The sequence below is a fragment of the Macaca mulatta genome, chromosome 5 (genome assembly GCF_049350105.2).
Source record: "Macaca mulatta isolate MMU2019108-1 chromosome 5, T2T-MMU8v2.0, whole genome shotgun sequence".
Taxonomy (NCBI): Eukaryota; Metazoa; Chordata; class Mammalia; order Primates; family Cercopithecidae; genus Macaca; species Macaca mulatta.
The window spans coordinates 77473250-77487428 of record NC_133410.1 but is presented as its reverse complement, the minus strand read 5'-3'; the positions used below and the strand labels follow the sequence as shown (position 1 = coordinate 77487428).

Genomic DNA, 14179 nt, shown 5'->3' with positions numbered 1-14179 from the left:
GAATACTTTTAATTGGAATCTTTTGGAATACTGCCTTCCAGAAAGTGTTTTCTTATAAAAATAAGTGTTAAAATTGCCAAATGGGAAACTTCTGTGCAGTATGGCAGCTTTTAGCGCAAGCTACTGACTTACCCTTTTCCATATCTTTTGAAATCACCAAAGAATGTAAAAATAGGATTTTTTAAATACAGTAGTACTGAAAACTTGGAAAAAGCAACATTCGTATTACCAGAATCCTTCTGGGTTGTAGGAGGCACGATTTTGTGAGTTTACAACAGATCTTTTACTTAAAAAAGTAACTTATCTCAATCCTTAAACCTTTTCCAGTGTTTCCCATTATTCCACTATCTAACCAGTTGTCGAATCCAACTGGAGATCCATCACTAAGATCTCCCTGAAAGCTCATATCTCTCAATCACCAAGTCCTATCAGTGCTATCTCTTGAAAAATATTTAACATGTATTAAGCCCTTCTCATGTGAGAGGTCCTGTTCTATTAAGTGCTTTTTACATGGGTTGTCTCAGTAAATCTTCACAATAGCCTCTTTTTTTTTTTTTTTTTTTTTTGAGGGGGAGTCTCGCTCACTGCAACCTCTGCCTCCCAGGTTCAAGCGATTTAGTAGAGAGAGGGTTTCATCATATTGGCTAGCTGGTCTCAAACCCCTGACCTCAGGTGGGGTCCACCTTGGCCTCCCAAAGTGCTGGAATTATAGGAATGAGCCACCACACCTGACCTATAATAATAGCTTTTTTAAATAGGTACTGCTTACAGATGAGGTCTCCGAGTTACAGTGAGTTTAAATAACTTGCCCAAGGTCATCCAGCTATGAGTTACAAGGAATCTGGCTTCTGAGCTCATGTTACTTTCTCTTGAATTTGTTTACTTCTTTCTGTTCCCCTACTACCATCCTGTTCTGGTCATTGTTCTCCCTCACCTGCATTATTGTATTATTGGCCCTGTACTAGTCTTTCCTCTTTTAAATCGATATTTCACACTGAAGTCAGAGTTATCTTTCAAAGATATAAATCTGATCATATCACTTCCTATTTAAAATCCGTTAACTTTTTGAGGACTTCAGTGATTGGCCTTCGCCTACCTCAAGGTCTAGCCTTTTTCCCCTAAACTCATCTCCCCTGTTCACAAGACTCCATGCTTAATGGACTTTTTCTTGCCGCCAGCCTTCTACATAGACTATTGAAAGATTCTGTCACATCTTCCGCTCTTCTTGTCTAGCTAATTCCTATTTATCCTTTAAGTCCAGGTCAAACATCATGTCATTTAATGGGAAATGAACCCTAGAATCTAGATTCCCTTTTGATATTTTGGCATAAAGTTCCTTTTCCTAGCAGAATATTCATGGATTTTATTTTGAGCTCTTATTTAGGTTTTGTCTTTTCTACTAAGCTACAGTATCTATGATGTCAGAGACTTTATCTGCTGTACTCACTACTATATTCCTGATATGTTGCTTGGTGCTTGGTATAGAGTATGTATTCAATACTAGTTGAGTGATTCAATAAATGCATACAATACAGTGACTCAACCAAATATATAATCCGAACATCAGATGTGTCTGTTTCTTTTTTAATGAATAACATGGATGGAAATATGAATCCATGCTAGAAAAACTCTCAGTGAACATTAAGTTATATTGCTTATCCTAGACTTAGCAGCAGTAAGTTGGATAAAGTAATGTAACCAGAAAAATAGTCCCTGTGTTTATACTGTTGACCAGCCCCTTATTGAAACTTGCATCTCTTGCATGGCCTTGTAGTATTCTGTTTCCTGTATCTTCCTGACCTTGTCTTCCTTTGCATTTTGTTTCTCTTACATCACCTCTTGTGAGGGCATACTCCTGAGCTTTTTATTTAACCTGCTAGTTTTGTCCTTTTATAGTTGTCCTATTATGGATTAATCTATATAAATCTTTATAAATGAATAGTTACTAATCTGTGTCTTCCACTACAATCACATATGGAGGTAGAGAGTGTAAAGGATGAGAACCTATTGTACCTTTTTTAAACCACAAACCATCATTTTTGTAAAATGTCTAGTGATTTTCTTTCTAAATTATTTCTGTGTTTTATGAAAGCACAAATACAATATAATAGAACTGTAGACTTACATTGCTTACTGTTGTGATTTTGTTTTGTTATCTGATATAAATGAACATTTCTTTAACATTCTTTTTCAGCATATTGAAGAAATGAGTCTTTTTGGAAAATCAGAATTAGAGAAAACTATTGAACATTTGACATGTGTTAATCATCAGGTAATGTATCAAACTGGATTTGGGGGTATCTTGTGTTATATGAATAATTATGTCAATTATAGTTTTAATACACTATTTTTTTAATTTAATTTTTTTTTATTTATTTTTTGAGATGGAGTCTCTCTCTGTTGCCCCAGTTGGAGTGCAGTGGTGCAATCCAGCTCACTACAACCTCCACCTCCCGGCTTCAAGCAATTTTCCTGCCTCAGCCTCCCGAGTAGCTGGGACTACAGTTGCGTGCTACCATGCCTGGCTCATTTTTTTTTGTATTTTTAGTAGAGATGGGGTTTCACCATGTTGGCGAGGCTGGTCTCGAACTCCTGACCTGACATTGTGATCTGCCCACCTTGGCCTCCCAAAGTGCTGAGATTACAGCGTGAGCCACCACGCCCGGCCTAATACACTGTTTTACACAATACAATAGCTGGGCATGGTGGTGCGCACCTGTAGTCCCAGCTACTTGGGTGGCTGAGGTGGGAGGATCACTGGACCCCAAGAGTTAGAGGCTGCAGTGAGCCATGATGACGACACTGCACTCCAGCCTGGGCGACAGAGCAAGACTACAACTCCTTAAAAAAAATCACACAATAGTATACTAGAAAAGCTGTATAACAGCAGTTATGAGTGTTTACTCTGAAGGCTGATTACTTGGGTTCAGATCCATCTTTGCCTCCTATTACCTGCAGGCAAGTTGCTTGACCTTTCTGTTCCCTGATTTCTTTATTTGTAAAATAAGAATAGTGCTAGTACTTACTCATTAGGGTTTTTGTGAAAATTAAATGAGTTAATGCATATAAAGAACTTAGAAGCATGCCCGGCATATTGTAAGCTCTTAGTAGGTATTAGCTATAATTATTGCTATTTTGCTGTTATAAAAAAAAATCATATAGGCCAGGCATAGTGGCTCATGCCTATAATCCCAGCACTTTGGGAGGCCAAGGTGAAGCAGGTGGATCAGTTGAGCCCAGGATTTTGAGACCAGCCTGGGTAAGATAGTGATACCCCATCTCTACAAAAAATTTACAAATTGGCCAGGCATGGTGGCAGGCACCTGTGGTCCCAGCTACTTGGGAGGCCGAAGTAAGAGGATCACTGGAACCTAGGAGTTCAAGGCTGCAGTGAGCTGTGATCACACCACTGCACTCCAGTCTGGGTGACAGAGCAAGACCCTGTTTCCAAAATAAGAAAAAAAAAATTATATAATACCAACGTAGAGTAAAAAGAGAAATTCACTTCCATTCCTTATTACTCTCTCTAGAGATAGGATTTTTAACAATTTGGTATGTTTTTGTTTTTATAATTTCAACTTTTATTTTAGATTCAGGGGTACATGTACAGTTTGTTATATGGGTATACTGTGTGATGCTGAGATTTGGGGTACAGTTGATCCCATCACCCAGGTAGTGAGCATAGTACCCAGTAGTTTGTCAACCTTTGATGTGTTTTGTTTTGGCTAGCTTCTATTACTATGCCTTCACTGTCTTAATTTATTTGCCTTCTAATTCTGTCATCTGAGTTGGTTGAAGTGTCACCTCATCATGGTTTATATTTTCCTGTATCTTTGTGTGCCTGGTAATTTAATTTTAGATTGGATGCCAGACATTGTGACTCTTACCTTCTTGGTTGCTAGATAGTTTGTATTACTATGAAATACTCTTGAGGTTTTTTCTGGGATGCAGTTAAACTATATGGAAGTAGCCTGATCTTTTTCAGTCTTGCCTTTAAGCTTTGTTAGGTGGGATCAAAGTAGCGTTTAGTCTTGGAATAATTTTGTTTCACTACTGAGATAAAACCCTTTTGAGTACACTGCCTGTTATCCTATGAATTATGAGGTTTCCAAATGACTGATGGGCACAGGAACCTTTCCTGGCCCTGCATGAGCTCTGAGTATTGTTCTCTCTAGTTTGTTCCTGGTTCTTTCCCTGGCCTTGGGTAGTCTTCTCTATGCTGAGCTCTACTCAGCCAAAAACTTAAAGGGTACCCTTTATAGATCTGTGTAGCTCTCACTCTTTGCACTTCTCCTCTAATACCTGTCCTGCAAACTTTAGCTGCTTTGGCCTTCTTTGACCCTCATGCCTGTCTTCTGAACTTAGGGCAGACCACTGGGTTCCATGTTGGTTCCTTTCCCTGTGTCACAGTCTGGAAATTTTTCAGGCAATAAGCTGGAGCAAATGTAAAGATCATCACATTTGTTTCCTGTCTCTCAGGGGTCACTGGTCATCATTACCTGATGCCTAGTGCCCTGAAAACCATTGTTTCATATATCTCATCCAACTTTTTAGTTATTTCAGGCAGAAGAGTAAATCTGGTCCCTATCACTCCAGCTTGACCAGAAGCTAAAAACAGTAATATTAATTACTGGAAAATGTATCTGAAGAAATTACTAGAAGTCATTGGAAAGGAACAAATAAGAAAATATTTTAAAAGTTAAAATGTTGGAGAATAGCCTGAGATGATCTAATATTCAGACTAATATTTAGTTAGAACTCAAGGAGGATATAATAGAATGTAGGAGAGACAGTATTTGAAGAGATAATGATTGATGATTTTGTAGATATGAAAACACAGGAACCCTCTGATTCAAAATGAATTCCAAAAGCATGACACATCCCAAGCAAGATAAATAAAAGGAAAATGCATACAATTTTAGTAGTCATGAATAATACAATTTATCTATGGATAAATTTACAGAATCTTTATAGGAAACATTATGCAACCATATTGAAAGTCATTGAATAAAAACTAAGTAAGTGGAGGATTATATCAGGTTTATAAAAAAGGTTATAAAAATAACATAAATTTTCCCCAACTTGATCTATAGAGTTGAGGTAGCTCTAGTTGAAATCCCAGTAAGATTGTGTGGGAGGTGAGGGGGAAGAATTGACAATAGATCTTAAAATTTACTTGGAAGCAAAGAGCCAAGAATCACAGAAATTTTAAAGAACATGGTGCTAGACTTGCCCTCCCAGATGTGAAGCCTTTAGAGTCATAGTAATATATAATAGGCTGGGCGCGATGGCTCACACTTGTAATCCTAGCTCTTTGGGAGCCTGAGGCGGGAGGATCACTTGAGGTTAGGAGTTCAAGATCAGCCTGGCCAACATGGTGAAACTCCATCTCTACTAAAAATATGAAAATTAGCCAGGTGAGGTGGCACACGCCTGTAGTCCCAGCTACATGGGAGGCAGAGGCAGGAGAATCACTTGAACCCAGGAGGTAGAGGTTGCAGTGAGCTGAGATCATGCCACTGCACTTCAGCCTGGGTGACAGAGCAAGACTATGCCTCAGGAAAAAAAAAAAAAAAAGGCCGGGCGCGGTGGCTCACGCCTGAAATCCCAGCACTTTGGGAGGCTGAGGCTGGCGGATCACGAGGTCAGGAGATCAAGACCATTCTGGCTAACACGGTGAAACCCCGTCTCTACTAAAAATAATACAAAAATTAGCCAGGCATGATGGCGGGCGCCTGTAGTCCCAGCTACTCGGGAGGCTGAGGCAGGAGAATGGCGGGAACCCGGGAGGCGGAGCTTGCTGTGAGCCAAGATGGCGCCACTGCACTCCAGCCTACAGAGCGAGACTCCGTGTCAAAAAAAAAAAGAAGAAGAAATAATAAAACAACAGGGATTGAGAGAAACTGATCAAACCCAGTAGAGAGCAAACCCACAAATTTAAGAATTTGATCTGTGAGGTAACTCAGATCAATGGGAAAAGGAATGATTATTCACTGATTCTCAGACTGTTGGCTATTCATATTTTAGAAGGAAAAAATTGGATCCTAACTCAAATGTGCCATACCCAAAAATCAGTTAAAGGTTACTTGCAGCCTTGAATGTTCAAGATATTACTACATTTTTAAAAGAAGTACAGGAGAAGATCTTTTTGACCTTGGAGAAATAATAGTATCAGTCATTTATATAGCATTCACTATGTTTCAGATACTTTTCTCAACATTTTATACCCAATTATTTTAATTTCACAACAATCATAAAGTAAATGCTAATATTGTCCTCATTTCACAAATAAGGAAACTGAGGCAGAGGGGAACCTTGCCTAAGATCACACAGCTAGCAGGTGTCTGGTGCCAGCATGTGTGCCCCTAAACAAGACACAAACACGAATAAGTTTATTCCTTAAAGGAAAACACTTATAAGTGGGACCACATTGACAAAAACATCTTTGTTTCTCTACTTAACTATAAATCGAAAAGACAAGCCACTGATAGAACAATTTGTTACACATTTAATCCCCCTCCCCTGAAAAAGCCTCAACAGAAGGTGTGAATGAATAAACTCTTCACGGAGGAAGAAATACAAATGGCTAATAAAAGATAATTCTACCTCAATAATGGGGGAAATGTAAATTAAAACAGTAAAATCATTTTACATCAAGGCATGAGAAATTAACAAGTTGTAACATGTATTAGCAAATATGTGTAGCTCCTGGGAGTGCAAACTTCATATCTGTTCCAAAAAAATTGGTATTATCTAGCAAAGGCATACCCTATGAGCCAGCAATTCCCTTTCTAGATATGTACTGGATATGATGGAGCTCAGCAAAATACGATCCCCAGGGCAAATGCAGCCTCAAGTCTCTTTTTGCAGCACGGTTTTGCTTATTTATTTATATATTGTCTGTGGCTGCTTTTGTGCTAAGATGGTGTAGTGGGGACTGATCATAAGGCCAGCAAAACTGCCTTTTTTCTTGTAAATTTTTTTCCTTTAGTTAGTAATTGACTTTGTTTTGGTTTGCTTTGCTTTTTGTTACCGATTTTCTTTGACCCTATTGCTAATTTTTGTCAAGAGCTCCAGTGTCTCTGACTTACGCCTTTAAATATGTTTTGAATATCCAAACATCAGTTTCAGTTTTTTTCTTCTAAAAACCTCGCTTCTAGAGCTGTGTATTCTTATTCCTTTACTGTCATTTTAGCAGTGGTTTCAGAGGGAGGTGAGATAAACTATGTGTGATCAGTCCACAGTTTTAACTGGAAGACTTACATTTATTACTAATATTTACTGGTTTTAAAATTTAAATATAGATCATTTTCCCATCTAGAATTTATTTTTGTATGTAAAATAAAGAAGAAATCCAGCTAAGTTTTTTTTCCAATGAGTATTTGTCCCCACACTTATTTATTTTAAAGAGACAGAGTCTTGCTCTGTTGCCCAGGCTGGAGTGCTGTTGTATGATCACAGCTCACTGCCTCCTCCAACTCCTGGGCTCAAGCGATCCTCCCACCTCAGCCTCCCTAGTAGCTAGGACTACAGGTATACCATCATGCCTGGCTAATTTTAAAAACATTTTTATTGTAGAGACAGGGTCTCACTATGTTTCCCAGGCTGGTCTCGAGCTCCTGGCCTCAAGCAGTCTTCCTGGCCTCAAGTGATCCTCATGCATTGGCCTCCCAAAGTACTAGGATTAAAGGTGTGAGCCACCATGCCCAGCCCACTACTCTTATTTTTAAAGTTTATCCTTTTCTTACTTCCCAAAAATGCTATCTTTTCTAAATTTACATCTGTACATTTTTTTTTTTTTTTTACTGTTTTCACTTTCATAAATTTGCTTGTGCATTTGTATGTGAAATCGTCACTGTTCTAATTATAATAACTTTTTTTTTTTTTTTGGAGAGAGTCTCGCTCTGTCGCCCAGGCAGGAGTGCAGTGGCGCGGTCTCGGCTCATTGCAACCTCTGCCACCCGGTTTCAAGCGATTCTCCTGCCTCGGCCTCCTGAGTAGCTAGGACGACAGGCATGTGCCACCATGCCCAGTTAATTTTTTGTATTTTTTCGTAGAGATGGGGTTTCACCATGCTAGCCAGGGTGGTCACCATCTCCTGACCTCATGATCCGCCCACCTCAGCCTCCCATATAGTAACTTTATAGTTTGTTTTGATATCTCAAAAAGCAAGTATACTTGTATTTTTTCCAAAAATTTTTCCGGTTTTTTTCTTTCTTTTTTTTTTTTTTTGGTAAATGAATTTAGAATCAAATCTAAGCCATCCCTGTCTTTAAAAAGGATGTGTTAGAATTTGTATTGGAATTCCATTGAATTTACAAATTATTTGAGGACATTTTATTATATTTACAATATTGTGCTCCCATCAAGAAACATTGTGTGCCTTTATATTATGTCAGGTTATGTTCTGTGCTCTTCAGGAAAATTATACTGTTTTCTTCACATAAATCTTGCCCACTTTGTGTTTGGGTTACAATGTTTTGTGCTGTGTTTTTTTCCCCTCAATTCAGTCCTATTTACTTATTGTGTTTTAGAAATTCCCCAAAATTTTCATGCTACCATTGGTTTCCCTTCCTGTTTCATTGCTGTTACAGATACATTCTTTTCTCTTCATGCTTTTTATATTTTGTTTGTATCTTTAATGATAGTGAGGAGAGAGAAAGTTTACACCCATTCTGACTCCTAGAACCTAAACTGTACATGTGACTTCTAAAATTTTTTTGCCGGGCGCGGTGGCTCAAGCCTGTAATCCCAGCACTTTGGGAGGCCGAGACGGGCGGATCACGAGGTCAGGAGATCGAGACCATCCTGGCTAACACGGTGAAACCCCGTCTCTACTAAAAAATACAAAATAAACTAGCCGGGCGAGGTGGCGGGCGCCTGTAGTCCCGGCTACTCGGGAGGCTGAGGCAGAAGAATGGCGGGAACCCGGGAGGCGGAGCTTGCAGTGAGCTGAGATCTGGCCACAGCACTCCAGCCTGGGTGACAGAGCGAGACTCCGTCTCAAAAAAATAAATAAATAAATAAATAAATAAAATTTTTTTAAAACTAAATCTATGTTCTTAGTTTTCTTCCAGAAATATTATTAAAGAGTGCCTAAGAAAAATATAATTAACATATTAAGATGTATACCTATTATTTTTTTAATTTAAATTATAGCTTGAAAGCGAAAAATATGAATTAAAGTCTAAAGTGTTAATAATGAAAGAAACAATAGAGTCGTTAGAGAACAAATTAAAATTCCAAGCTCAAAAATTTAGCCATGTGGCTGGTGACTCATCTCATCAGAAAACAGAGGTGAACTCACTTAGGTAAGTTTATTCAAAATTTTCTAATTTCATTTCTGGGAACGTGTTTGTGGTTATGTAAAGTTTATAACCATAGCATTTTGGACTGGGCCTTTGAGCAGTAGTTTTAGAAGTTGGCTTTGCAGCAGACTCACCTGGGAGCTTTTGAAAAGTATGAATTTAAGGGGCTGATTTTGGGAGGTTCTAATTCACTGAGAATCTACTTGGGTAGGTTTTGGGTATCTGTGTTTTTTAAAAGAAATTTCACAGATTATTATGATTGCAGGCAAAGTTTTTCAACCTCCTTCCTTTTGAAATCCTATTAAATACTTCAGATCATTTGTATTCCATAGTGTAAGATTACTAGAAATTACAGAATTGTTTACTACCTATGCCATTTTCTTTCTCTTTCTTGCCTGTTTCAGTGAAATGTAAAGTCAGAGAATTTATCTCCTATTTTTAGCCTTTTCTGACTTAGAAACAGAAATTTTTAAGTAGGGAGGTAAGACATATGAATAGTATTCCTTTTAGGAAGCTAACTCTGGTGGAAATATGGAACATGGATTTCAAGTCTTAGAGATTGATGACAAAAAAAGGAGACCAAGGATCTGGACTGAAGCAGTGGTAATGAACTCAGAGAACAGAGACCAAATTTAAGAAACACTTTTTACATAAAATCAAAAAGTTTAGATGACTAATATGGGGCTGAGAAATACAATAAGTAGAACATTTACCTTAGCATACTAAGTTGTTTGTTAGTCATTAATTAATTTAGAATATAGAAGACTCAAGGAAACAAAAGGCAAACAAAGCTTTTTTTCTGGTCAGCGTAGCTGCAATAACTAAAAAGATACTGAAGGTCGGAAAAAGGGGACCACTCTGAAGAATCTGAGGAAACACTTCTCTCTTAATTACATTTGCAGTCAGAATCAGGAAAAGATTTTCACATGTCAGCAAGACATTACATCTGTGAAACACTTAGTCATGACACAGTGACAACTTGAGATCAGAAAGGATATAGTAATGACACTTTTAAAAAAAGATTTAACAAATTAAAACTGAAAAGTTAGTGAATGGCATTGGATATTGCAGAAAACTGAGTTGGTGAAATAGAAAAAACAAACTCATGAAAGTCACCCAGAACTCTAAAGAACAAAAATAAATGATGAGAAAAAAGACACAGATCCAATATACAAAAAACTAGGAATCACAGAAGTATATAGTAAACAGAGCAAATATGAGAATCAAAGGAATTAGGAAAAGTCTGTGACTGTAGTTCATAAGGGTTCTCTGATTATCTAATGACTTAATGAAATAAGACCAAGAACTGGGTGTGTCTAGTTAATTAAGGAATACTATATTAGTGACTCATACAGAACATCTCCAGTTTTCCTCTTTTGCTTCTCTGACGATAGTTTTGATAGGTTAGACCTCAGGAAGAACTAAAGTAGATACTGCTTTTTTCTTTGCTTTTTTCTGTAAGAGGAGACCTGAGTGGACCAGTATGTCCTCTGGCTCATGTCTGGATTCAGCTCCAAAGTACAGATAACATGGTATATTCTTGTCATCCAGAATTTTACTTTTCACTTTTGTGTCCAGCTGACTGGATCTAGCATTTAATCCATTTTGTTTTTCCTTGAGGTTATAGCTGAAACACCTCTTTTCCTCATAGGAGGCTTTTTCCAGTCTTAGAAGGCAGAGCTCTCAGTGCCGTCTCTTGGATAATCTAGCCTATAGCTCCTTTGGAGTTTTACTTCTTGTACTAATACTAATATCCTTTTCTCTTATAAGCTCAATCTGCCTCTTCCCTCACCTAGGAGTAATTCAGTCCCTGGCCCATAGTGAGAATTTTTGTCTACCTTTCTACCAGGTTACCTTGTATAACCTGGGGATATGACATTATTTCATAACTTCGTTTTGCTGTAACAGAAAAATATAACTTATTTTGTCTCTTAGGAAAGTGTATCAATTGTATTCTCCATATAAGTGAGTATTGGTAGAACCATGAGTTGAAACCATTGAATCCAAGTACAAAGCAAAACCAAATACAAACCATCATACCCAGCACTCTTGGGAAGTAAAACCATGTTATCCAAACCTTTTGCCACTTTCAATATGATTAATAGAGCTCTTGCTACTCCTTTGATCACATTATGTTCTCTTTTCCTTGACATGAAGACATTGTAGAAGCTGAGAGTCAGGGCCAGGCATGGTGGCTCATGCCTGTAATTTCAACACTTTGGGATTATAGTTTCAACACTTGTGAGGCCAAGGTGGGAGGATCACTCGAGCCCAGGAATTCAAGAGCAGCCTGGGCAATGTGGTAAAACCTTATCTCTGCAAAAAATACAAAAGTCAGCCAGGCATGGTAGCATGTGCCTATATTCCCAGCTGCCCGAGAGGCTGAGGTAGGAGGATTGCTTGAGCCTAGGAGTTCAAGGCTACAGTGAGCCATGCTCATGCCACTGTATTCTAGCCTGGGTGACAGAGTGAGACTGTCTCAGATAGATAAGGCATATGTTCCTTTCCATCCCCCTGAGATACCCATCTTCTTTTTCCCTTCCTGTGTCAGGCCTTTTCCACCAAATTTTATTACTAACAAACAGAATTTTCTATATCAAGCATAATCATCTTTTTTTTTTTTTTTTTTTTTTTTTTGAGACAAAGTCTTGCTCTGTCACCCAGGCTGGAGCGCAGTGGCACGATCTTGGCTCACTGCAACCTCCACCTCCTGGGTTCAAGCAATTCTCCTGCCTTAGCCTTCCGAGTAGCTGGGATTACAGGTGCCTGCCACCATGCCCGGCTAATTTTTGTATTTTTAGTAGAGACAGGGTTTCACCATCTTGGCCAGGCTGGTCTCAAACACCTGACCTCAGGTGATCCACCCACCTTAGCCTCCCGAAGTGCTGGGATAACAGGCGTGAGCCTCCACGTCCGGCCTAAGCACAGTTTAATTGTCCAAATAGAGAATCTTTTGTCTGGTTTCTTTGTGTATTTTCAGAGTGCATAATATAAAATCTCACTTTTTAACCACATTTTAAAGTTAAATTACTGTCATCTCCCTTTAATTGCAGCATTTAATGAGATCTGACATTTTATACCCTAGATCAAAGCTACAGAATGCTGTAAAGGAACTTTTGTCTACCCAGGAAGGATAGTCTCCCGGAGCATGCTAGCCAGTCTTTAGAGCTGAGGTCAACAGTCTTTTTTTTTTTTTTTTTTTTTGTAAACAGACAAGAGTCAGTATTTTAGACCAAGCTTATCCAACCCACCGTATTTTGTTGTTGTCTCTTTTGTTTTAGGCTTTCAGCAGCCTGAAGCCATGGTTTTTAGTCTGTCTCTAGTAATAAGTGAAACAGGGATGAGGAAGAGACTTTACTGGCCCAACCAGAAACAGAACCTAAGAACCCGTGACTGTTACTATCTCGCTTGGACACCCTGTTAGACTGTGTGGGCTATATAGTTTATGTCACACCTACTTAACACTGCCCTTGTAGCTTGAAAGTAGCCCTAGACAATATATAAAACGAAGTAGTGTGGTTGTATTCGGATACTTTATTATGGACACTGAAATTTGGATTTCATATAATTTTCATATGTCGCTAAATAATAATTTTCTGTTGAAAAATTTTTTTAGTCATTTAAACATGTAAAAACCGTGAATACCACTCAGGCCTTGCAGAAATTGGCATCCGGCTATAGTTTGTCAACCCCTGCTCAAGGAAAAATTGTTTCCAGCCCAGTTAGACAACTCACTTTTCTCAGTCAACCCCCTAGTAAGCATCCTTAAGCCTCACAACTGCCAGCTATGAGGCTCTGCACAATGAGAATCCTGCAGCTGAAAATACTGTCAGACTGTTCTCAGTTCACCTTAGTCTTTATCTGCGTTTGTTCAAAACCAGAGGGTATACTCTTATCTAGTATCAAATAGATGTTGTAGCAGATTTTCCTGGAAATGACCCATAAACTCTAGCCCATATATATTAGTTGTTTTATTAGGATTTCTTTAGCTGTATTCAGAAAACCAAATGTAACTAGTCTCCCATGAGAAGTATTTATTTGTTAAGGTAATTTATAACCATTTTATTTTATTTTACTTATTTTGAGACAGGGTCTCACTCTGTCAGGCTGGAGTGTAGTGGCACAATCATGGTTCACTGAAACCTTGACCTCCTGGCTCAAGTAATCCTCCCATCTCAGCCTCCTGAGTAGCTGGGACTATAGGCATGCACCACTACACTCAGCTAAGTTTTAAAAATTTCTGTGGAGACAGGATCTCACAATGTTGCCCAGGCTGTTCTTGAACTCCTGGGCTCAAGAGAACCATTTTAGATAAGGGAAAGAAGACTCATAAGTTACCTGGGATGCTTAAGAACTGTGTTCTGGGCATTCCTAACATTTTTTTTCTACCAGGAAAGAAAGAGGAACCAGAGCCCTGAGTGAGGATAGCTGAGTTTGTGGATCTAGAATTGAAAGGGTCAAGGGATCTAGGGCCACCAGTTACAACCATCATCCCCATTAAGAAATCTAAAAGAAAATCCATGCCTAATTTCTTTTCCCTCTCTGACTGATCAAGAGATGATACTTACTCATCTTTCTTAGTGGTGGGCTATAACTATAGACTACTGGGAGAAATCTAAAATAAAAACAGGGGTACCACATCAGTCTCTCTCTCCCTCTCTTTTTTTTTTCTAATAGGTCATTAAAATTCCAAACCTACCTTAGATGGTGCTTTAGCTCCATTTTAGAACTTGAACACTTCTTAGGAACAGAGGATCCTTTAAGATGCTGTCTTTGTTTAAAATTTACTGCATCATGATGGAAATAATTACTTTTGTCCCCTAAAATGAGATCATGCATAGCTCCGTGTAATATAATATAACTGAGGAATT

The 14179-nt window shown here is 38.4% G+C and overlaps 1 protein-coding gene across 2 annotated transcripts in view; it reads left to right on the top strand.

Moving 5' to 3' along the window:
• The window catches only part of CEP135 (centrosomal protein 135), an 84230-nt gene that overhangs the window by 33657 nt on the left and 36394 nt on the right, over window positions 1-14179 (top strand). For both annotated transcript variants that reach the window (XR_013417975.1, XM_028848572.2), the window contains exons 14-15: window positions 2195-2272; window positions 9160-9311. Coding sequence is in view for 1 of the 2 variants with exons in the window: in XM_028848572.2 (XP_028704405.2) it covers window positions 2195-2272; window positions 9160-9311 (230 nt within the window). In the remaining variant the exon portion in view is untranslated. The remainder of the gene's footprint in view (window positions 1-2194; window positions 2273-9159; window positions 9312-14179) is intronic.